This window comes from Nyctereutes procyonoides, unplaced genomic scaffold (assembly GCF_905146905.1).
Source record: "Nyctereutes procyonoides isolate TBG_1078 unplaced genomic scaffold, NYPRO_anot_genome, whole genome shotgun sequence".
Classification (NCBI taxonomy): domain Eukaryota; kingdom Metazoa; phylum Chordata; class Mammalia; order Carnivora; family Canidae; genus Nyctereutes; species Nyctereutes procyonoides.
The window spans coordinates 5,820,143-5,844,487 of NW_026575051.1; the positions used below are offsets into that span (position 1 = coordinate 5,820,143).

Sequence of the window (24,345 nt, forward strand, 5' to 3'; positions counted from 1 at the left end):
CTCAGGCCTAAGCAGGAGGGGGTCTCCCCCGGAGGGGTAACAAGACTTGGTGCAGGTGGGAGTCTGAGTGCTGAGTCTCACACCGCAGGGAGGGGCTCAGGGCCCCTGCGTCAAGGACAGCCTGCTGAGCTTTTCCATTGCCACGACTGGCTCCTGAGTGAGGGTGTAATTATCTTCACATTTTAGCCTGGCTGCTTTAATTAGTTTGTTTTGACTCCTGTGCTTGGGGCTGGGCTTTGGGAGCCCATTTTATTTTTAGCTCGTTTCCATGGCAACAGGCTAGCAGACCAGAGGTGGGAAGGAGGAGGGAGGTGGAGGGCCGCGGGTTAACCCTTGGTGACGGTGGTCCTCCAGGGATGCCCAGGGAAGGGGGAGCTGCCAGGGTCCCGGGGAGCCGGCAGGAGCGTGGGCAGCTGGGGTCTCCAGCCCCCAGTCCTAAGCGGGGCTCCGCAGGCCGCTGCCTGGGCCTGCCTTCCACTCACACGGCGACCGGCGACCGGCGACCGGCGTCGGCCCGGGGCGCTGCCCACTGCCGGGGTCGGCGAGGCGTCGGCCTCGAGCTTGCGCCGCGCCCAGCAGGAGGCGCTGTCACCCCGCGGATGCGCCTCCCCGGGGCTGGAGGGCGGCGGTGCGGACCTGCCGGCCGCGGGGCGCCGACTGTTCCCAAAGAAGGGACGTGGGTAGGTCGTGCACCAACCACCAGCGGGGCTTTCGGTGACCTGTACTGTTAAATGGGGCAGGCACGGCAGCCCGTCATGTCCAGGAATCCTCTGAATTCTAGTGAAACCCAAAAAACTGTGTCTCTCTGATGTGAACTGGGTGGAAAGACCCAAAGGCCCCCGAAGGTCGGCTGGTGAGCTGGAAAGGGAACGAGGCCGGCGGGCGCTGCGCGACCTGGAGGGCCGCCGCCGCTGAGCGCAGACCATCCTTCTCGAGGAGGGGTGACAGCGACTTTGCAGAACAGGGCACCCGCCTGTGTCTCTTTGAATAAATAAATAAAATCTTAAATAAAAAAAATCTGTTGCCTGACTGAGACCTCACAACTTCATGAAGTTACTGGGCAGTAATGATTCCCTCCTTCCATGAAATCACATGGGGAAGCCCGGAGTACGTGGCTTTCCCCAAATTACACAGCTGCTCAGCCGTGAGGCCAGGCCTGGGGGTCTCTGGGTGCCTGGGGCTGCAGTGACCAAGCTGGGTCTCTGTGAGCGTTGACAGGCCAGCAGGGCTGAGGGACACTGGCAAAGACCGCAGGCTTCCCTCTCGGCACCGACAGCTCTATCTATAGACTCCTCCGAGCAGAGCTGCAGGCCGGCCTCCTAATGAGCCTCGCCAGGGCAGGAAGAGGTACTGGGCTGACAGGTCCCCAGGGCTCAGCCCTAAACTGACTGAGCCCAACAGTCTAGAGGCTTCAGGGAAGAAGAGGGGTGCCGGGGCTCACTGCAGCATGCTACGACACCCCTCTGGATGGCGGGGCTCGGTGCACACACAGCCATAGCGAAGGGGCTTTGCCTCCTCTGCCTGCATTCAGCTTTTTCTGCATGTGTAAGCTGGCGAGGATAAAACACTCCGAATCCAGGTCAGATACACTGGCTGGGGCCTCCACATACTCAGTGTGCGGTGGGGGTTGAAAGGAGAAGAAGGCTTCTCCAGCAGGCCCACAGAGGTGTGAAGCTTCCGTGACGGGAGATGCCCCATCCTGGGGAATCCTCTCCCCTCGCCAGGTTAGGACCCAGTACAGCTTACCCTCTTAACATCCACTCATTCAACAGTGAGGTACGAGTGAGTGGCAGCAGCCCAACCAGGAGAATCTGGCTCAAGGGGGATAAATCCTCAAGTTACACAGTCAGTGTTCAAGGAGAGAGTAGAGGGGCTTTCAGGAAAGGCAGGGGGAGTATTTCTTGTCGTCACCTACTTCACCCCATGGAGGAGGGCTGGACTGGCTCTGACTCCAGCTCTGCTCAGCTGGCTCGCTTGGGTTTGCACTGGAGACACAGCAGAGGTAGGGGGACCTTTGCTTCTGGGGAAGGCAGCTTCCGTAGAAGGGAAATGTACCTTCTCCTCACTTTGCCAAGATACATAAGCTCCAGGCCTCTGTTTCCCTCTCTGTGAAATGGGCATGTCGCTAGTACCCAACTCCTAGGGCTACTGTGGAATTTAAATTCACAAAATAAGATCATTATTTAAACCAAGTAGAACACAATTTTGGCCCATGTCCGAAAGACTCGGTAATCGTAACTGGTTTCCACTGCCATCATTCCAAGTAAATTGCCCTGGTTCTCACCCTCCCGGCCATCTTCTTGATGGTGGGAGCTGATACTTCTATTTGGATTCTTCCCCTTGGCTCCTGCCCCCAACCGCCCTCTCCAGGTACTCTCCTAGCTCCCTGACCATCCCTCACGACTCTCTCCTGCTCCCGATCTGTGCAGAGCCTTGGGCACCTCACCTCTGCCAGCATCCTGTCCTCTTCTCCCCTTGGCAGAGCACCGCCTGCCTGTCCCACAGCCGCCCCCCACCCCGGCTCCCTGTCACCTTTCCATTTCTGTCTCTCAACCCAAAGATAGCGACTTTGCAGAACAGGGCACCCGCCGTGCAGGTGGGCCCTTGGAAAAAGGCCTCTTCCTCTCCACTTTGCCCACAGTTGGAGAGCTTTTCGGAGGAAATTTGCTTAAATCCGGGACACCGGTGCCTGGGTACCTGGGCTCTGCAACTTCACTCCCTAGAATGACAAGGCTGGAAGTGACCTCAGTGGCATCCAAGCCTGGCTGCCTGGCAGATCACAGGGGAGCTTTTCAGACACAAACGGGCTCCAAGTCCTGTACTTGGCAGCTCTGGCCAGGGCCCCAGGATCTGGTTTAAAGGCTTCCCAAGGGGCGCCTGGGGGGCTCAGCGGTTGAGTGGCCGCCTTCAGCTCAGGGCGTGATCCTGGAGACCCAGGATCGAGTCCCACATTGGGCTCCCTGCAGGGAGCCTGATTCTCCCTCTGCCAGTGTCTCTGCCTCTCTGTGTGTCTCTCATGAATAAAAAATAAAATCTTAAAAAAATAATAAAGGGTTCCCAAGCAGCTCTGCTGTGCATGTTCTGGAGTGATAACCTCCAGTCCCCCTCATTTTCAGATGGGGAAGCTGAGCCTGAACGGCTGCCAGTGACGTGCCCAGGGTCACAGAGCTGGTGAGGGTGGGGGCTGGGACCCTGCCCCACAAAGCCAAGGTCCCCCAGTCCTTCCCAGAGCCGGGCACCTCTGCGGGGGACTTTCCGGGACCCAGCAAGGATTGCTTCCTCTCAGACCATGGACACCAGCCTTTAGGTGACTAGATCAGTGACAGCCACGTGTTCAGAGGCTGTAGGAGGACCCTGGTTACAGCCACAGCCTTGGAGACCCAAAATAATCACTGAAGAGATTTTTTTTTTTTTTTTTTAATCCCAGGGCCAGAGAGCTTGATTTAATTGGTTGGGGTAACAGGCACAGGTAGTTTTGGAAAGTCCCCTGGCTGGTTGGAATGCGTGGCCAGAGCCACTGACCTTCTCTAGGGGAGAACACTGCTTTCCACCCTGTTTGCACACTGGATTCCCTGGCACAATTTAGCAATTCTGAGGCCAGCGCCCTACCCCAGAGGTTCAAAATCAGTTGGTCAGGGGTACAGCCTGGGCTGGGGGCAGGGGGGACTATTAAAAGTTCCTTGGGGAATTTTAACTTGCAGCTGAGGTTGAAACCCCCCTGGGTATGAGATTCCTGTGTAAACTCAGCCCAGCCACAGTGGAGGCTCCAGGGAAGGCTAGAGTTTGGGGCTCAGATTAGCTCCGAGGCTGCAGCCTCCAGCACCAGGGCAAGAGGTGAGAGAAACAGTACCCAGAGACAAGGCCAGGCAGCAGCAGAGGCCAAACACAGCTCCGAATCCTCTATAGGCAGCCCTGTCACTCTCCAGCCCCAGCTGGGGTGCCCAGGTCACCCCATGTGCCACTTGTGGGCTGTAGGCACAACCAAGCCTAACGAAGGCTCACAATAGACCAACTGTGACTTCTGGGGCAGGGCCCTAGAGGAGGGGCTGCTGGGTGTGGCACAAGGAAATGGGCCTCTGCTGCCCACAATATGAACATCTTTGGCATTAAAGGCTCAGAACAACACAGAGCTCCTAATCTGGGAGGCGGGGAGCTGGCCAGAGAAGGCTGCAGGCTCTGGGACAGTTCTAGCATGCCTAGCATGTAGTAGGTAATATAAATATTATTTAAATGTCTGTTGCCTGGGACACTTGGGTGGCTCAGCGGTTGGGCATCTGCCTTTGGCTCAGGTCGTGATCCCAGGGTCCTGAGATCAACTCCCGCATCAGGCTCCTTGCAACAGAGCGTGAGGGTCAAGAATAGATTCTCTAGCCAGCCTGCTTGGGTCCAAGTCCTGGTTCTACCACTGACTGGCAGTAAGATCCCAGGTGAGCTACTTAACCTTATTGGCACTGAGTTTCTTTACCTGTAAAATGTGGGTAATATTTGTGCCTTTTTCAGGGGAAACACTCATGGTTAGGAGAATTAACTTAGTGCATGTACATAAATTACCACAGGAGTACTACAGGAGCCTTTACTATCATTATTAATTATTAATATTATGACCTGTCTCCCTAACAGGGAGGCTTAGGTCTGAGGTTCACTATGCCCATAGCACCCAACATGGTACCCGGTGCCTGGCTGGCTTGGAAGACACGGCTGCTGGATTCTGAATGTGCTCTTGTGAACAAGAGGCACCTCGGAGGGAGCGGAAAAGTGGCTTCGTTTTCCTGCACAAACCCCTCCCTCTCCCGCCCTGAGAGGGCCTCTGGACACTCGTGCCTCCCAAGAGGCTGCTGGGTACTGAGGTCACAGTAGTACTCAGCGGCAGACGGGCCTTTTGGCTTACCAAGCCCACGTAATGGGCCCGGCCCCTCCATTAACACCACTGTCAGTCACATCACGGCGGCCAATCTGTCCCAGCTGTAGAGGAGGGCCTGAGCTGCCTGGCCATCCTGGAGGGCGACCAGTCTGGGGCTCTCAGCCTGAGAGGGGGGAAATGGGGGCCTACGGAGGTGTTCCCCACCACCCACACCCTTAGCTCCTCTGGTGCCTGAACAGTAAGCCCAGGTCTTTGAGGCTGGCTGCCCTCCTCACTGTCCCTGACAAGGCTGGGGTGCAGGGTTGTGTGTAAGTGGCAGCCAGCTGGACCTCCAATAATCTCCAAGCAGTGGGGCCAAAGATCCCCTTTCCTCCCACCCAGTGAGATGTGAATTGCTAGGCTCTCCCATCCCCCAACCTCGAATTTCTCCTCCCTTCCTGTCATCTCTCCCTATCAGATTCATTCTTCCAAGAACCAATACCCCCCAGCACCTTCCAGCCTTCCCCAAGCCTCCTTTACACCCTACTGCTCCAACCAGACTGTCCTCCCACACCGCAGTACCCCAGAAGCCCCAGGACTCGGCCAGACATGTAGCCAGGGTTCATTTGGCCAGAATGCCTATCTTCAGTCTCATTTTGCACAATTATTTAGCTATCTAAAATGCAGATGTGTGCACATCTGAGCTCCCTGGGGTCAGACGAGAGGCTCCCTAGAGATGGAAACTCCACTACATTCCCTTGAATGCCACACAGCTGCAGGTGTCGTGTGGGGCACATAGTAGGTGCTCGGTGACCGCCTGTGGAATACATGGTGGCTGCTCAGTCCCAGCCAAGAGGCAGGAAAAGGAGCCACCTCATCTCCTAGATCCACAGCCTAATAGGGTAGCCTCAGGGTTTCCTGGGGTGGGGGGGCAGCGGGGTGTCTGAAGGCCATCTGCACTGTCATTCCCACTCCACCCCCACCACACATACCCAGTCCCACGGAGCCCCTGCCAATGCCATCAGCCAGGATGCCCTGAGGGTTGTTGTGATACCCCAGTGCTCCCTTTGGAGTGGCCAACAGAGGCCCAGCTTCCTCAAGGCAGCCTGGGTGGCCCTGCCTGTGTACCCTCTGCTAGCTCATCCACCAGCAACAGTGATCACCAGGAAGCCAGGCCGGGTTCTCGAAACTTCACACAGACCAATACCACCTTGCAGCACCCATCTCACATGCCCTCCACTCCCCAGCACTTAGCACAACTTGTAATTATACGTTTCTTTGTGTGACTATCGGATTAATGTCTGGCTCCCCCACGAGAATGTAAACTCCCCGAGGTTGGGCAAAGGGTGAAGACTGTGTGTTTTGCTCCCTGCTGATTTCCCAGCATCTCGCTCGGTGCCAGGCACATGGCAGGAAGTCAATAAATGTTTGTGGACACAATGCAGGGTTTGGTATTTTATGCACACCAGAGCCTTCTGTGTAGGCTGTGTCATGTGAGCTTCTAAGCAGCCCTTTCAGGTAGGTGGATGTTTAAGACCCATTTTACAGATAAGGAAACTGAGGCTCAGAGAGGTCAAAGCTTGCCCAGGTTGATAGTACTTTTTAGTCACAGAGTCAGGATTAGAAACCAGGTCTCCAGCATCTATACCCAACAACCTACACTCAAACAATGATGGTGTGAGAGGACATGTAATCAGAGTAGGCTGCATCCTATCAAAAAAGTTTCACAAGTCTTCTGTACTCCACCCTTCATCCCCTATTTGGGATCCTGACTCCCCAGAGTCCATCTGCTAGGAGTTTGGGGTTGGGGTGGCCCCCCACCCTGCATCTAGAGCCCCCCATCCTGTCCCCGCCTGCTCCTCCACCGGAAATCGTGAAGAGATAGGCTGTATAGCTCCAGGCCAGGACACCCAACACCTAGCAGGGCTCCCTGGATCCCATCCCCCCAGCTTGGGGAGGTCCCCACCAGTGGAGGGCTGCCAGACCAGGGGGACAGCAGCAGGGCAGAGTACGGAGGGAAGTCTGTGAGGAGGTGAAGGCAGACACTGCCCAGAGAGGTGAGGGCAGGGACAGCACAACTCCAGGGGGCTCTGCACATACTGCCCAGCCTGGGACAGCCTGACCCTCCACCCTCCATCCGGGAGGGACAGGTTCCCATCTCACCGGTCATAGTCCCCATTGCACAGTGCTCTCACAGGAATGGAAAAGGTTTGCCAGACTGGGTTTAGGGTGTTCTTCATGACCTCGGTCTTGTGGCAGATGGTGAACCTGGTGAAGAAGAGAGGGAAGGTGTCAGGTCCCAACCAAGGGAGGCAGAAGAATCAAGGTCAACGGAGGGGCCAACCGATTAACCTCTGCAGTTGCCCGATAGTGGAAGCCAGAGCTTCCTGAGGTCATAAGCTGCATGGCACTAGCAGTATCCAGCTGGAAACTAGATGGCCATTTCTTGCTGATGCTTGAGAGGCAATTCCTGCAGCAGGTGGGGAGTGTCTGGAGATACTGGCTTCTGCTCCCCCTCTCCCTCACTCTCTGTGACCTTGAGCAAGCCAATCCCTCCCCTGTAACTTCAGGGAGTTAGCTGCTGTCATTCTTCATCTGAGATCCATGGAAGGATCTGTGCATGGGATTTAGGGGTTTGTGAACCCCTGAAATCAGGGTGAAATTGGGTCGGTGATTTTCATATGCTTGCTGTTCCCCTGTCCGGAGCGCTATCTCCCCAAATTTCCATGGTCATGGCTCACTCCTCTCTTCCATCAGGTCTTTACTCAAGTATCACCCCTCTGATATAAGCACCTGCTCCGAGACAAAATTTAGAACCCCTGGTCCCCTGACCCTGACGTCCCCTAGTCCTCTTCATGCTTCTCTTTACCTGTTATCATTTGACGTTTGACATAGTCTGTGTTTCTCCTTACTTATTTCACGGCTTGTCACTAAAATGTAAGCTCCGGAAAGACAAGAGTTTTGTCTTCTTTGATCACTGGTAATGTATCTAGTGCCCGGACCGGTGCCTGGCACTCAGTGTTCACTATTTTTTTGGAACCAACTAATGAATAGATGTATTTCTCAAAAGGAGAGTTTCCACAGCTTTCACTGGCATGAAAGGCAGTGCAAATCGAGCCCCTGGATTCGACAATCTCTAAGACACTTCCAGCTCTTCCAGTCTGAATCCTTGAGCCTGCTCTGCAAACTAGAAGTGTAGAGCTGGCTTTCCCCGCTGGGCTCCCATCCAGCGTCCCTGCCCACTCCCCATGCCAGGCCTGCCGGCCGCATCCTGGAAGCCTGCCCTGCCACACAGAGGGGCAGCCAGGAGCCAGAGCGGAGCTGGGGGGCAGAAGCTGTCCCCCCTGAGATGTCCCAGCATCTGCCCCAGCCACCTCCCAGCCTGGAAAGGTCACCCCGGAAAGTGCCTGGGCCCCGCCCGTGCCCACACAGCCTGTGCCATTTCTTCTCTGGCAATTTTCAAGTCAAAATGTCATTCCTGTCACCGCGGCTCAGCATTTCTCTTCTCTGCTCCTTCTCGCCCGCCCACTGGAGTGTGGAGATACATGTGGGAGACCTCCCCACACACCCCGGAGCTGGTGACGAGGACAGGAGTGGGGACAGGGACAGGAGGGGCCCCGTGGCTGCCCCAGTTGGGGAGGGGGGCTCGGGAGGGAGAATCAGGAGCAGGAGCAGCAGCAAGGGAGGGATGATGGCCTGTGCAGAAGCCCCGGCTGGGCTCCAGATACCTCCTACCCGGAACAGTCACGCCCACCTGCCCCAGCCCCTCCCAGCCCCTCCTTCTCTTGGGACCCACTGACTTCTGACTTCTGTCTCTTCTTCCTTGCCAACCAATTTTCTTGACTGGGTCTTTGAGCTTTTATTTATTTATTTTTCTTTTTAAATTTTATTGATTTATTCGTGAGAGACACACAGAGAGGCAGAGACACAGGCAGAGGGAGAAGCAGGCTCTCTGCCGGGAGCCCGATGCAGAACTCGATCCCAGGACCCTGGGATCATGACCTGGGCCGAAGGCAGACCTCAACCACTGAGCCACCCAGGCCTCCCTCTTCTGAGCTTTTAGCCTGATTTCCTCTCTCTGTGCTTCTCCCTGAGCCCTGCTATGGTCCTGTTTCGGCTTTCAGCCTCTGTTCTGAAACTGCTTCCCCAAGCCCCTCATCACCAAATCCACAGACCTCTCAACTCCCTGCTGTCCTTGCCATGGGGGCCTGGCCCTGGCATGGAAATGGTCCCTGCAGACATCTCCTGGCTCAACTCCCTTCACTCTGACATCCGCTCTGGAGCCTGGTGTGGGACAGAGCAGGCACCAGCAGGGTGGGAAAGGGAGGGCTCAGGTCCCAGGGCCACTCCTACCAGTTGTGCAGCCCTGGCCATGTGCCTTTCTCTTTCTGAGCTTCTTCCTCTTTGCTGTAAAATGGGGAAACACACCAGTAGCTAACACCATCAGGCCCTGTTCTCGTGACACATAATAACTCCTTTGGTCCTCACAGCAACCCTGTGAGGGAGATGCACGTACCAAGAAACTCAGGTTGGGGAGGTTATAGGTGCCCAGTCCAAATATGGTGGCCATCAGCCACATGGGGCTATTTCTCTTTAAATCAATCTAAATTAAATTAAAAATTCAGTTCCTCAGGCACACAAGCCCCGTGTCACACACTCAACAGCTACATGTAGCTAATGGTGACTGTACTGGGCGGTGAGACACAGAATATTTCCATAGTTCCAGAAAGTTGCACTGGGTTAAGAGACTTGCCTGAAGGTGTGCATGGCGGGCAGCCTGCAGAGCCCTGCTCTCCATCACGTTACTAATCCCAGAGGAGTGATTGCTACTGAATAAGGTAGGTGCAGTGCCAGCAGCACTGTGGGTGCTCTGTGCAGGCTTCCTTCCCGCTCCCTCCAGGACCTTTCACTCCCTGGGTTCCCTCACCAACCTTCCTCCTGACCTCTTCCTAACTGGGAGTGTGTCTCCCGAACCTTCTACTCTTCTCTCCTCAAACCCTGGGTAACCACCCTGCTTCCACCAGTTCAGCCTCTGACCTGTGCCCGCAGCCTGGCCCACCCCCTTGGGGGCCTCTGGGTGGGTTCTCCAACTGCCTTGGTGTCCATTCCCAGAGAGATCCAGCCCATGCTTCAAGGGAAACTCGCCCCCAATGAGACTCCCCCATCTGACCAGCTCCTTTGTCATTTTCATGCTCTGGGTTTCCCACAGCTCCATTACAGGGAGGGGGGCTCCAACTACCGTGGCCACCCAAGTCCAGCCTGGCGAGCTCTGCTCCCTGTCCTTTTGCCCCCATCCCTCCCCTTCCCACGTTCTCCCCGCATCTTCCCAGTGAGGCTCGAGGCTCGCCTGCATTCAGCACCTCCCACCTGTTCACGGTGTCAGTCACGAGTCTCTCCCTCTTCCCTGCCCCCTCCCCACCCATCCTACACAGGCTCTGCTAGAACAATCACTGGCACACACTTTGCAACACACCCCTCTGCTGCTCCCAAACCCGCATCCTTCTATGCTGGCCAGCCGGCCTTCAGCTCAGAGACAAGCCTGGCCCAACCAGGCGTCGCCTCTCTGGACGGGACCGCTGTGGATGTTTCCGTGGGCGTCCGCCTGCAACGTCCCTCGGCCCCTCTTCCTCCCTCCCTCAGTCAAGTCAACCTCAACGTCAACAAGAATTATTTAAAGAAATCCTGCTGGGAGTCCTTTAGTGAGACAAAGACTCCTTTTGTTATGCAAATGATCGTACCTAATTTCCCTTGTTTTGCTCTTTCAGGTTTTTAAAATCAGTTTTCCCTGGAACTGAAACACACCTCTTCCCTGCTCCGCTCTTCCCCCCAACACACACACACACACACACACACACACACACACACACACACCCAGAGTTCTAGAATCCAGGGGACCTTGGTGGAGCCCATTCTGGGTTGCCTCTGCTCAGGGCACACCTCCCTTGCACTTGCCTTTTCTCTATCCTATTATTCCCCTCCGCTCCTCCCCCATGGACCCATTTTCTCCCTCTCCTTCCAAACCTGCTTCCAAGTTCCCCTGCTCCAGCAGTGCTTCTCTAATTAACCTCCCTGGCCCCATCGCCTCCTGGTTCTGCAGAATCCCAGCCGTAAGTGGCCACAGCCTCCCAGAGCTGCGCTGCCTAAGGAGACTGTGGAGACCGCCTAATCCAACCTGTTCATTGGCCTGATGAGAAAATAGACCCAGAGAGGGGGCATTATAGCTTGCCCCAGGTCACATGGCGAATCGGTGGGGTGGACCAAGGTCTCCAGACCCTCAATCTACAATCTGTGCATCTGTGTGCATGGCTGACCTACATTTGCCGACGTGTCGTGTGTGTTTCCGTCATACCGTGGGTGGTTTCTAGATTAGGGAGAGGAGAGGAGGAAATGGGGCTCTAAAGACGTGTGCGGTTTTGAATGAAGCCTATGGCAAGGTGTGGGGCTGGGTGGGTAAAGGGTCCAGATTTGCCAGGCTGGGCGTGTGGTAGTTGGGTGGGGGGGCACATATGGTAGTGGGATGTTCAGAGGGCTGCAGGCGGAGGAGGGGTGGGCTGGAGATATGCATTGATCTGTGTGGAAGGAGGAAGATGCTATCAGAGGAGCCCCTTGTTCCCACCCTAGCCCTGCTTTTGCCACTCCCCTCACCTCCAACATTCGTAGCACCCACCATTGCTGAGCCTCTCAGAATGGCACTGCTGGCTTGGGACCTGCCCCTACCTGTCCCACCCACCTTATCCTCCAGCCCACAGCGGTCCCAACCGCGCGTGTCAGGCACTACCGTGATCCCCCCCCCCCCCCCCCCCGCTTCTACCTGGAGCAGGAAAGAATCCCAGCAGCACTGCCTGGTAAGTCACCACACCCCTTCACCCCTGATTCTGGAAAGGGGTGACGTGTTATCAGAGAACTTACGTTCCATCCTCATTGCTTCTGTAGAATACCAAGAAGGGGTCGGACTTCCCAAAGAAATCCTTCTTGTCCAGCTTGTTGGCACAGAACTGCATTGTGGCTACATCCTGGTGGGAAGGAGGGAGAACAGGGGTGTGAGGCAAAAGGAGGGGGGTGCCCCAATACCTGTGGAAACACAGCCTCAAGAAAACAGGAGGATTCCAAGCTGGTTAGAAAGGACAGCATGTTATCTTCACCCTACACCAACCAAGGGCCAGGCTCTGGGCTAATACCTGTGGAGGGAAGGGTTTCATTGCATCTCAAACAACCCCACTGGGCAGGTCTGATAGAGCCGTTGGGGGGCAGGGGGCAGGGGTGAAGCAGGTGGATTCTGGAGCTGGCTGCTCCAGTTTGAATTCTGACTCTGCCACTTTCTAGCTGTGTGACCTCAGACAATGGAGGCAACCCCTTGGAGCTTCAGTTTCCCCTCTGTAACATGGGGCACACACCTCACAAGGCTGTTTCGAGGACCAAAGGCAGAGTGTAGGCATGTCAGTGTTGATGTACTCAAGTCTGTTACTGTTTTAGCTAGTGGCTCAGAGAGGTGAAGACACTCATGCAAGGCTACTCTGAGCTTGGTCTGCCAACTTCAAAGCCCTCGCTCTGTCCACACCACCTCATTCCTTCGCACACTGTGTGACTCCTAAAGGACAGTCAAGATGAGCCATCGCTGGGGTGCCAGGGTGGCTCAGTGGGGTGAGCACCCAACTCTTGATTTTTGGCTTGGGTCATGATCTCAGGGTCCTGGGATAGAGCCCCTTGTTGTGTTGGGCTCCATGCTCAGCAGAGAGTCAGTAGGCTTGAGATTTGCTCTTCCTCTGCCCCTCCCCTCTAAAATAAATACATAAATCTTAAAAAAAAAATAAGATGAGGTGTCACTTTCATACCCGCTAACCCAGGAGAGGCTCACCCAACTCTCTGAGAAGCCTAAGGCTTAAAGCAGGGAGCCACTCCCCCAGGTTCAACAGGAAGAGCCCTGGATATGACTGCCCTGACCAATTCATGGCCTCTGCTGATGCCACACTCAGTCTAAGAGCACAAAGAAGGTATATCCAGGCCCTGGTGAGGATCTCTGGACCCCTCACGTGGGTTTGCTGTGGCTGATGGCACTGGGCAGAAATGCGCCCGTGTCCTCCTCTTCATCAATCCCTGTGTGGCCTCTTCAACCTGAAAGATCTGCATCCTGACAAACCAGCTGCCAAGTGGCCGGAGCTCAAAGCTTTGTCTTATAGTCCCTGGGGCCTGGCCTGCTCTTAAGGGCCAGGGCCTGTCAGGAAGTCACCTACCTCTCACGCTGCCCACTTCCTCTCACTGGGGAAAAGGTCTCTTGAGATCAGTGTCCTACAGCCCAGTGAGGACCAAAATGGTGGCAGAGATGAAAAGGCAACCACGTCCACAAGTTTGAAGGACATCACCAAAGGTTTGGGGATGAGTATGGTATAATGGTTAAGAATATGATTGCTGGGGGGCACCTGGGTGGCCCAATGGTTGAGCATCTGCCTTTAGCTCAGGTCGTGATCCCAGGGTCTTGGGATCAAGTCCAGCATTGGGCTCCCACAGGGAGCTTGCTTCTCCTTCTGCCTACGTCTCTGCCTTTCTCTCTGTGTGTCTCATGAAAAAGTAAATAAAATCTTAAAATACAACAACAAACAAGAATATGGTTTCTGGCCAGGCTGCCTGCTTCAGCTCCATCCCTTTCTAGCTGTGTGACCAGAGCATATTATTCACCTTCTCTGGCCTCAGTTTTCTCCTTCTGTAACATTGGATAGTGACAGCCTATGTCATAGGCTTGTTGTGAGGTTGAAATAACATGACCATAGTGCTGAAAACAGTGTATGGAGCATACCAGGTGCCTTGAACGTGCAAACTATTACGGTACACTTGCCCCATCCTGTACATACAATGTGTGTGGCCTCTGTCCCTGCTCTTCTCCTCCCTTACCCCCTTTGGTGCCTTCCCTCAAGGACAGCTGACAATAGCAAACACAGAGCATCCCTCCATTCATTCATTCATTCATTCAACAAACACGTATTAGATACAGTATGTATGGCCAAGTCACTGAGCTCCTTATCACCTTTAGCCCTCAAAGTAATCCTTTGTCACTTTTTTTATAAATGAGAAATCTAGGGGTGGAAGCAGCTGACCTGCCCAAGATCACTGGCTGGTAACTGGTAGAGTGGCAATTCAACATGTATGAACTGATTTCAAAGTCATGTCTCTTCGGGAACACCACTCCACTCCCAGAGAGAGAGAGAGAGCGTGCATTCCAGTTCATGAGGCCTGCTTCCCTGGTTCCTTCAAACTCCAGACTCTGAGGCGGGTATGGGCAGGGAGGGAGGGGCTGGCCTCTGGTTAACTTGGGCAGGAAGTGCCCACTAAAAGGAGGCCCCAAGGAGGGGCAGTGTGGAGGCACAGCCACACACACAGAGGAGTCCAGGTAATGACAGCTTTCATCACGTCCCTCTTCATGGACCACCAGAGAAGAAGAAGGAGCTGGACTGGGGGCTTGCAAGGCCTGGGAACACCACGAATCCTAGAACCTCCAGAGAACTCCAGGACATCAGGTCTGGAATAAGATGGGCTGATTCATTGAGCACTTACTACATGCAAGTCACTGTGTTAAGCCTTCTCTTTACATATATTATTTCACTGAATCCTCCTAACAACCACATGAAGTAACTCCGCTACTCTCCGCATTTTACAGATAAGGAAACTGAGGCTTTTAAATCCTGTCCTATTCTCAAGGTCACATAGAAGTTCACCCAGGCAGAGCTTTCCCTCTCAGCCTCCCAGAAAGATCTCTAGCCTCCTAAACTTGCCCCCTGTAGTCACTGTATCTCTGTAATAGAAAGTTTCATTTTGGACAGAGGGAGCATTTTAAATGCCTCCCTGGGGAGCTCTACCCCATGCCCTAGAAAAAAAAGAGACGGCCTTGGTCTAGGTGGGCTCCTCCCAATGCTGGCTCTATAACTGGTGAGGCCCAGGGCAAAGGGGAAATGTGACAGCGGGGCATTAACGTGAGCATAAGCCCTGCAGGACTGCACAGTTCTTAGGCCCACGAAGCTGGCCCTTGCTCCTCCCCATGGGGGCAACAGACCTTGGCACCAGAAAACTCTCAGACTCTGCTGAGGACAGCAGGGGGGACAGCCCAGCAAGGCACCCAGAGCTCTGGGCTCTCAGCCTTGGTTTCCTTATCCGTAAAGTGCTCTGCTGGACAGGACGATGACATGTCCCTTAAGGCCGGGCAATTCAGGCTTCAGTGCCAATGCCCCGGGGAGGATACCAGGGTAGGGCAGCAGAGGGGAAGGCTGGCACTCCGAGGACAGTCCTGGAATGCACAGCCCCTCCAGCTTCCTCAGGATACAGCTTGGCTATAACTTAAGATGTGACCACACACATTTGGAGGTCACCTGAATGAACAGAGGCAGGCCACATGCGACAACCTGCACCAGTTTGACTATAAAATACATACATATGTTGAAACAACCCAGACAGATGCCACAAAATCCAGGGGCAAAAGCTCTTATTTTTGCTTCCTAGGAGAAGCCCTCAAGGCCCTACAAGATCAGGAAGGGAAGGAGGAATATTAGGAAAAAATTAATGCAGACCGTAATAGAGCATCACTTCCAGAACCATTCAGTGCTCCCCTGGGAGGGCCACTTTCCCAGCATAGCACCTAACACAAAGGTTAGTACACAGGAGCCAAGTCCACCTGTTTGGAACCCCATCTCTGCCAGCTATCAGCAGAGCAGCCTGTGGCAAGCAACTTCACCTAAGCCTCGGTGTTTGCCTCTGGAAAAATGGAGAAATAATGTCCCCCCCCCCCCGCCCCCGGTGACCTGTTGGGACGAGTAAAGCAATGGACCTATGTTAAACACCAGTCCACAGTGCATGGAGCGTGGAGCATCTATAAGAACGGGAGCCAATCACTGTGGAGCGCCATCTACTCCTGCGTTCAACCCTATGGAACTGCCAAAGTTTAACCGGTGTCTACCTATGAAAATGGCAGTGGAACATGGATCTACCCAATCTGTGCCAAGCACTATAGTTATGGCTATTAATTCATTTAATCCCCTCAACTACCTCATGAGGTAGGAACTATTATTATTCCCATTTTAAGGATAGGGAAAGTGAGGCCCAGAGAGGTTAACACCCTTGAAACCATACAGCTGTTAGGAGGAGAAGCTGGGATTTGGAACAAGCAAGTCTGGCTTTAGAGCTTAATAACTGAGATTTCAAATGATGACCCCAAAGCATCCAGATAAGTTTAATTATGTTCTGTAGCCTCAGTTTGAGAAGTCAGAGAAGTGTGAAATCCATTTTAGAAAGGCCTCCTCCGTGCAAACTAGTTAAAATTAAAGAAAAAAAAAAAAAAAAAGACTGGCTCTGAAATTCAGCTAACTGGAAAAATCCTCCAGTGAGCCACCCCTCATTCCTGGTGATGGGAAATATATGAGGTGTTGCTGGCAGTTTATCTTGCCGCTTAACCTGATCTGCCCTCCGTAACAAAACCTAGACCCGGAAACATTCACCAAAAGCCCATTATGATAATCAGTACTATCGCGCCACTGTCAAATCCAAGAGGATAAAACAGACCTTCAGTGAGACTTCTAGGCTGTGACCAAGGCAAGCTTCTTCCCTCATGGATGCATATCCCATGGCGGGGAGGGGGGTGGGGGTCGGGGGGTGGTGTCCTTGAGACAAGGAACTGTAGCTGTCTGGGATGGTGGTGTTTTTAAATTTTATCTTATTTAAATTCAATTACTTAACATATAGTATAGTATTAGTTTCAGAGGTAGAGTTCAGTGGTTCAGTTGCATAGTAACTAACACCCAGTGCCCATCCATCTCATCACATGCCCTCCTTAATGCCAATCACCCAGTTGCCCCATCCCCTCACCCACCTCTGGGGGGCTGTGCTTTTGAAGGTGGCTCTGAGTTATGCGAATAGTCATATTACATGGACAAGGCCTTGACCACTCCCCTTAAATGCAGGTTAGTGAATGAACCCCAGGAAGAGTCTGGGAAGTGGCGATAGATGGACTGGGCCAGCAGAAATAAGGAAGCAGCCAATTCTGGCTGAGGTCAGAGGTCCTGCTGTCTGAAGGCTCAGATGGAGGGCGGGGGCTCTCTGAGCACATGAAATGCTGTTCCCAAACCAGAAGCATCTCTGGAATCAACTGTGGAGGAGATAAACAACTCCTGCAATATATAATTTCCTGCAATTTCTGCCTTTTCGCCCTATCTTTTTAAAAAAACATATTAAGTTCTTCCAAAACAGCAGGATTGCCTCAATTTGCATCTTTCCACTGTTAATCAGGCTGCTGGGGAGACTACAGCAAACAGACTTTCACTCCAGGGTGGCCTGACCTAAGCCTGCTTGCATGCTAGCCCTCCCTGACCCAGAGAGGGCCCTGCAGGTCAGAGTTCAGGCCCAGGGCCAGGAGAGGGTAGCAACACCCAGGAGGGGCAGAGGGAAGCTGGGTCTTGTTGGCATGCTCCAGGATCAGAACAAGAGTAAGGGAAGTGCAAAAATTTAAAAGGTGCCCAAAATCTCAGTCATCAAAATCAAGATTTTAATACGACACCTTGAAAAATCAAAATCAATGCAAAAATCCATAACAAACAAAACATAGACAATTTAAATAAAGCCATTTTACAAATGAAGAAACTGAGGCACAGAAAAGTCGAGTAACTTGGCCAGAGTCACCTAGCTAGCAAGCAGTGGCATCTGGTCTGGATCCAGGGCCCAAGTTCTTAACTGCTTTGTCCTCCTGCTCCCACCCTACACCCTAAAAAGAACTTTGAAATAGATGATGTAACCATGGTGACATCTATGGTCTGCTCTTCAAAGTTTGCTGGGTTTTCCCAATTTCCTGGCACTAGTACATGGTCTTTTTTAGTCCAGAAAAAAAAAAATCGATTAAAAAGAAAAAGAATCATTAGCCACAATTCTGAAATTCAGCAGTCCAGCCCGAGGCAGCACAGCACAGAATCAAGTGATTCTGTGAACTGTGACCTTTGGGAGGGCTTCCTCAGGCACAGAAAGGCCTAGAGCCCCAGCTTGCCAGGGCAAGAATGCAGAAGCAGGGCATCTGGGGTGCAGGCGTTTCGGGGTGTCCATGAAGACCCCATAGGCCAGGGTTGATTCGAACACAGATGGTGGGCGGAGGAGTTGGTCTAGGAGATGGGGCATGTGGCTACACATTGACTGTAATGACCACGTGGGGGGGGAGCTGGGTTTTTTCTGCCGTCTTAATGACTGACTCCTCAAACAATCTCATCAGCTGTACATCTGTTGATTTGGTCATTCAGATGCTGAAAACCCCAGATTGACCATTTTCCCCTCACATTCGTGGAATGTATGTGTCTGGGATACTAACCAAAATCTATCAACTAAAGTTCAAAAGAAAAATCGAACCATTCGGCTAGGAGGACGTTCACAGCAGTATGTATTATACTGTTTCTTATAAGAGAATAGATTTAATAAATTATGGCCATCCACATATTAGAGAGATAATATATAGCTACAAGAAAGACATATTCTCAAAGAATATCTAATGACCTGGGAAAATAAATCTGGAAACCATACTCTACGAATCAGAAGAAAAAAACTATACATGTGTACACCTAGAAGGACGAAATACACCAAAAGCACCAAAACGTCAACAATGATTTATCTCTTTGTATTTTGTATCATATCCACTATGAACATGTTATTTTTTTAGCATCAGGAAAAAATGGTTCTGTTTTGTTTTCTTTCCTTTTTTTTTAACTGGAGGGATGATTTCTAAGAGCAAAAAATTACAAACTAACTTGTAGAAGGGTGGTGTGTGACTGCTGGTCATGGATTATGCAGGACACTTACGTCTGTGCTAGCCACAGCACAGATCAACCTGCATACTTCTGAGTCTCCAAAAAGCTTCATCACTTCCCCTTATTTCACCTTACCTCTTTCTTCTTATCTTTCTCCCTCTCCCAGGACTCTTCCCTAGGCTCCCACATGGAAACACTGGGCACTCTCTGATGTCTGTCCTTAGAACAGTGAGAGTTCTAACTTTATCAAGATTCAAAACTACTAAGCAGTCTCGCTACAAGGTCCTGCACCATCTAGCTCCTACTCCCATTGACTCCCTCACCTCTCTGGCATCATTCATTACTATCTTCCTGCCCCAGGGCCTTTGCACAAGCTGTTCTCTTTGCCTGGACCCATCTTCTTCCAGGTAGCTGCAAGGGCTTATTCCTTCATCTGTATGTTTTTAGGCATATTACATGGTCTCATCCATGGATTTTTCCTTCAGGATAGTAAAGACTAGCAGTAAAGACTGCTATAAAATACTTGCTATTAAAAAAAGAGGCAATAGGTCTGATGAAGTTAAGGACCACTGCTATACTATGATTGCTGGTTGACATTTCTGTCTCTCATGCTAAATCAGAAACTGTGGTGCAGGGTGGGGGCAAGGACTGAGCCAAGGCATATTTGCCTAAAAAAAAAAAAAAAGCTCTGAATGAACATATGAGCAGGGTGGTTATATCTAAGGGGTGGGGGCCCCCAGAGGCAGCTACAGGTAAGAAGCTTTGACTCCCCTGGCTTGTCAGAGCTGAGCCTCACTCTTGAAGTGTGTACAGGGACCTGATTGGGAGGCAGTGAAGATGTGCTATCTGGCCAGGGACTCCTGGCTCTTGGCAAGGCAGGTCTGGGGACCTGGGAGGCCTAAGGGTAGCTAAGGGATAGGGAAGGGGAGGGCAAGGAGCAGCCCAACCCCTGCATCTGCAACACCCCCTGCCTCCCTCTAGAAGCCCAGCCACTCACCACACTTGCTGAAGGCTCCTGAACCCACAAAGATCACAAAGCCTACCACTATCCCATGTATGGTCAAGCTTATGGCTTCACTGTGGGTAAAGGAAGTTCTCCCTGAGGATTAGGAGTCCACAGCTAGGGGCAACTTCGTGGCTCAGTGAGTGAGCATCTACCTTTGGCTCAGGTCATGATCCCAGGTTCCTGGGATCAAGTCCCACATCTGGCTCCCCCCTGGGAGCCTGCTTCTCCCTCTGCCTGTGTCTCTGGCTCTCTCTCAGTGTCTCTCATGACACTGTAAAAAATAAAATCTTAAAAAAAAAAAAAAGGAGTCCACAGCTCAGCAATCTTAGGCTGGCAACCTCTCTGCATCTGTGGATCAGGGGCTTTCACCCCTCCCCACCTCCCAGCCCTGTGGTGAGGATCAAATAGACTGCAAAAACAAGGGTCTTGGTCAACTGTGTGGACACTATGCCAATGTTGGTCAGTATTACAAGGAATAATGACAGTTTTCCTGCTGAGCGCAATTAAATCTTTGGTGACTCAGAGGCCCTTCAGGAGCTTGAGCTCATCATTGTCAACATCAAGTATTACTGAATAGTATTTTGGATCAAATTCTGATTGTTGCAACTTTCTTGGTATTTAAATTCTAGATGATCAAGGCTTTTCTAGAACCTATCGAAGCGTGCGGTGCCCCCACTGGAGTCCACTCCAGTCCTTTGAGAGTCCCCAACCACCCACACCATCCCTGTGGATGGAGGAAGGGTTTGTCTACTTAGGCAGAATGCATTCACTTAAGCAGAAAGCCCTGCACTGGTAAGAGGGGGAAAAAAAAACCCACCCCTCAGACTCCACTCTCTTCTTTTGATCCTCCCACTGAATGCCGAGCTGGAACACAGAAGCAAAGCAGTTCAGATGTAATTATTTTCATTCAGCCAGATGCTGGGAATTAGTCTCTTTTCCTTGCAAGTATTCTAGGGAAAGACAGGACTCAGCCAAAGATGCCCGGAAAGAAAAGGAGCTGACAATCTCAAGAGGAAGGAAGGGAGCCCACCCCCTACCTCCTTGCCTGGGAATAGCTTAGATCAAGGAAACTGCTGCCATCCCTGGATGAAGGAGGGGAGGGGGATGGGGAAGGAGGAGGAAAGGGGAGGCTCCCAATAAATACTAAATGCAGACTGTTTGACAATCGCGGAAAAACTAGATCTACGGCAGTCCCGGCATTGTCTAGAGCTTTAGCATTTCCAAAGCACTTTCCCTTCTATTACCTGATTTAATTATAAACTAAATCACCAGCTGAGCTAGAAGCTGGGGGGGGGGGGGGCAAACCAAAGTCAGGCTTCAAGGAATTCAGATTCCATCTTTCCCCAGGCACCTGTGAGGCCCAGCCGCCCCCATGAACTTATCCAATCCTCATAGCACCCCTATCAGCCCCAACGTACAGGTGGAGAAACTGAGGCTCAGGGAGCTTAAATAGCTCTACTGGAACGTTGGCTGGGTTCTCTCTCCCTTGTCTGAATCCCAGTAACTTCTGGATAGTCCGTATACACCCTTGTTAAGTTTCCATCAGCAGGAGAGGCTAAACATTTGATCTGTGCTTCCTATTCATTCAGTTAATCACAGATTCCTGAGAGATCCTCTGTGAGTGCCTAAGTTGATGTGGTCATGGCCATACTGCCCTGTCCTGTCAGCTCTGTGGCTTACTCTCCAACTGGAAGCCCCTGAAAGCAGGATTTGGGACCCCACAACCTGGTGGTTAAAGACCCTGGCTCAAGAACCACACTGCCTGGGTTCAAATCTCTTCAACCCAGTGGCTATGTGGCATTGGGCAGGTCATTCCACCTCTCTGTAAAATAAAAACCATAATATACCAGATACTATAATACCTCACACTACCACAGTCTTATATCATATATTATAATAATACAGATAAATAAGTTGATGTGTGTAAACCACTTAGCAGTGTATGGCTCAGCAAAATTGTTCAGTTAAGGGACGCCTGGGTGCCTCGGCAGTTGAGTGTCTGCCTTTGGCTCAGGTCGTGATCTTGGGGTCCTAGGATCGAGTCCCGCATCAGGCTCCTTGCAGGGAGCCTGCTTCTCCCTCTGCCTGTGTCTCTGCCTCTCTTGAATAAATAAACAAAATCTTACCAAAAAAAAATTGTTCAGTTAATCTTGGCTAACAATTTATACCCCCAGAGCAGCAGTTCTCCAAGTATGGACCAGGGACCCTCAAGGGGTGGCCCATGAGGCCAAAGCTATTTTCGTAATAATGTTAATAAGACGTGGAGTTTTCTAGACATTACCCAACAGTGCTATCACAACAGATTGACTGCAGAAGCAGATATGAGACTCCAGTACTCCTCGGTTCAGCCTGACATTAAAGAAATTTACAAAAATGCAAAACAAGGCCACTCTTTGCACTAAATGACTTTTGTTTTGGAAAACAGTTATTTTTCACTAGAGTCGTCATTTATGTTATCCTGTAATGGGTTAAACCATTGTCATTTTTGGAGGTTCTAGCAGGGGAGCGCAGCTACTCGTATACCCTTGACCGAAGAACGGTCCTCCTCTATGGGGATGGTCGTCCTCTTCGACCAAGCACGCAGCTTCAGGAGGGACGCACATGGAGCGGTGAGGAAGGAAGGGGACACCCGCCTAGCCAGCCATATCAGCCGAATCAACCCTGGCGATCAATGGGGTGACAGATGTCGCAGCCAGATAGCCCTCCCATCCAAACCATTGTCATTTTTAAATGCATTTGTATACATATTTTTAATTTCTTAATTTTTTTTTTCTAATATGGCAAATATTCATAGCTAACAAATACCATAGTTGCACTGACTTCCCAGGAAGTCACAAAATCGTGTTTCCCCTCCTCCCTCCCAGGCTCTTTACCTGAGCCCCATGTGAGCGTGGGTTCCCAGGTCACCCTAGGCTTGGCCCTGTGTTCACACTCCGTGGCTACCTCTTGCTTCTCTCCCCAGGACCCACCCCACTCCCACCTGTGGCTCCTAAGAGGCATGCAAGGCCGGGAATGAGCCCCAGTTTTAGAGGTTTTAGAATAGGTTTGATCTGGATTAGAACCATGATTCTACCACTTATTGTCTTTGAAGAGATGTCTTAGCTTCTCTGAGCCTCAATTTCCTTATTCATAAAATGAGAATAACAATAGTATCTATCTCTTTGGATTGTTGTCGGGAGTAGTGACAAGTTACATAAAATGCCCATCCCTTGACAAATAATAACTATCATCATTACTATGTTTCATCATTATTCTTTATTAGCCCTCAAGCCCCCTGAGCCCCTTCTCCATCTGCTCAGCTACTCCCTCAGCTGTCCCCATCTCCTGCTTCTCCACAGAAGAAGCAAAACCAAGGGCTGCGTGGGATTGCAGTCTCTGGCTTCGCAATACGCACACCCCAACCACACACCCTCACTCCCTCAATCCCATGCAGGGTGTCACCCTACTCCAGAGCTAAAAGTGACATATGACAACTAACTGCCAAGCACCCAGGCTTCACGACTAAAAAGCCCCTCTGCTGCCAGAGATGCAGCCAAAGCAGTCTTAGTTCACAGACATGTAAGGGGGACCATGATGGGGAATGGAGAGCCCTAGTGTGCACAGCAGGGGACCAGGGCCTAGCCTGCTCCTGCCATTAATTGTGTGTGTGTGGGTGGGGTGTCCATCCCTTCTGGATCTCAGTCCACTCACCTATAAAAGGAGAAGACACGTTCTAACTCTGATGTTACAGAATTCTAGGACAGCCAGGTTAAACTGGGGAGCCCCGTCTTCCCCAGATTCCCTCCAAGGACACACACGTGGCTGTAGGGTCACAGGGACAGCAGCCTGCCCTCTGTCACTGCTCCACCCCCATCCCCACCAGGTCCTGTCCTGGAGTCCCTCTGCCACTCACCCTACAGTTGCTCAGCTCCTCAGCGGACAGGATGATGGTGCCACATTTCTTCCCTGGGACACCACTGGGAGAGGAGAAGATGAAACAATGGAGAGCCAGACAAAGACAGACACACAAAGTCTGAGCTCTCCTTGAGTCGGCCCTCCTCATCCTCCCCTCTCCCCATCCAGCAGATCTGCCCAGAGCCCCTGAGAAGACAGAGTCTCCTGAAATACTTGTGGCAGTGTGGCCTAGTGCACTCCTTCCTGGGCCAGGCCCCCCAGGCCTGGACCTGCCCCACCCCCTGCTCCCCAAGAGCCCACCAGGAAGGGTAGTGTCTGCAATGAAAGTCCTAGAAGTGGAAAAGCATCCAGACTCACCCGGAGGCTTCCAGACCAGTGGTTCTCAAACTTTCCATCCAAAGACCACTTCTGTGGGCAAAAGACCTCGTGGGCCAGCCACCCCACCCTGCACCCAGCTGACCCCCAGAGTTCTCTGAGTCACTCTGATTTATCACGGGGCGGGGGGGCAAGCAGAAGGAGAGAGTTAAGCAGAAGGGCTGGTAACTCCTGGTGGCAGTTTGTCCAGGCTCCTTCCCACGGCTGCCTCCCCTCGGACTCCCTGGCTGGGATCTCTCCAGGGAAGAGATCTTGGCCATTCGTGCAGCTTCTCCATGAGGTGGGCATATGAAGTCGGCCCAGGCAGAGAATCCTCTCCAGGGGGGCAAGTTCTCAAGGTGGGGACCCTCCCAAGGGCACCTGTCCCACCTCTTCCCTGGGTCAGGAGGGACCCCTCCCCCAGGCACCAACCAGCCCATCCCAGCTCCAGTGTTTGGAGGAACTCCGGGTTGGGGGTCCCAGCACGGCCA

General features: G+C 52.2%; 1 protein-coding gene across 3 annotated transcripts in view; it reads right to left on the reverse strand.

The window, feature by feature from the left end:
• CPNE5 (copine 5) overlaps positions 1–24,345 on the reverse strand; it is an 89,330-nt gene that overhangs the window by 22,942 nt on the left and 42,043 nt on the right. The window contains exons 8-11 of one of the 3 annotated variants that reach the window (XM_055329545.1): positions 23,858–23,905; positions 23,499–23,562; positions 11,750–11,853; positions 7,004–7,108 (exon numbers count right to left, since the gene is read on the reverse strand). In XM_055329545.1, the coding sequence (XP_055185520.1) occupies positions 7,004–7,108; positions 11,750–11,853; positions 23,499–23,562; positions 23,858–23,905 (321 nt within the window). Of the gene's footprint in view, positions 1–7,003; positions 7,109–11,749; positions 11,854–23,498; positions 23,563–23,857; positions 23,909–24,345 lie in introns of all 3 variants that reach the window. The other 2 variants (XM_055329544.1, XM_055329546.1) reach the window with 2 other exon arrangements.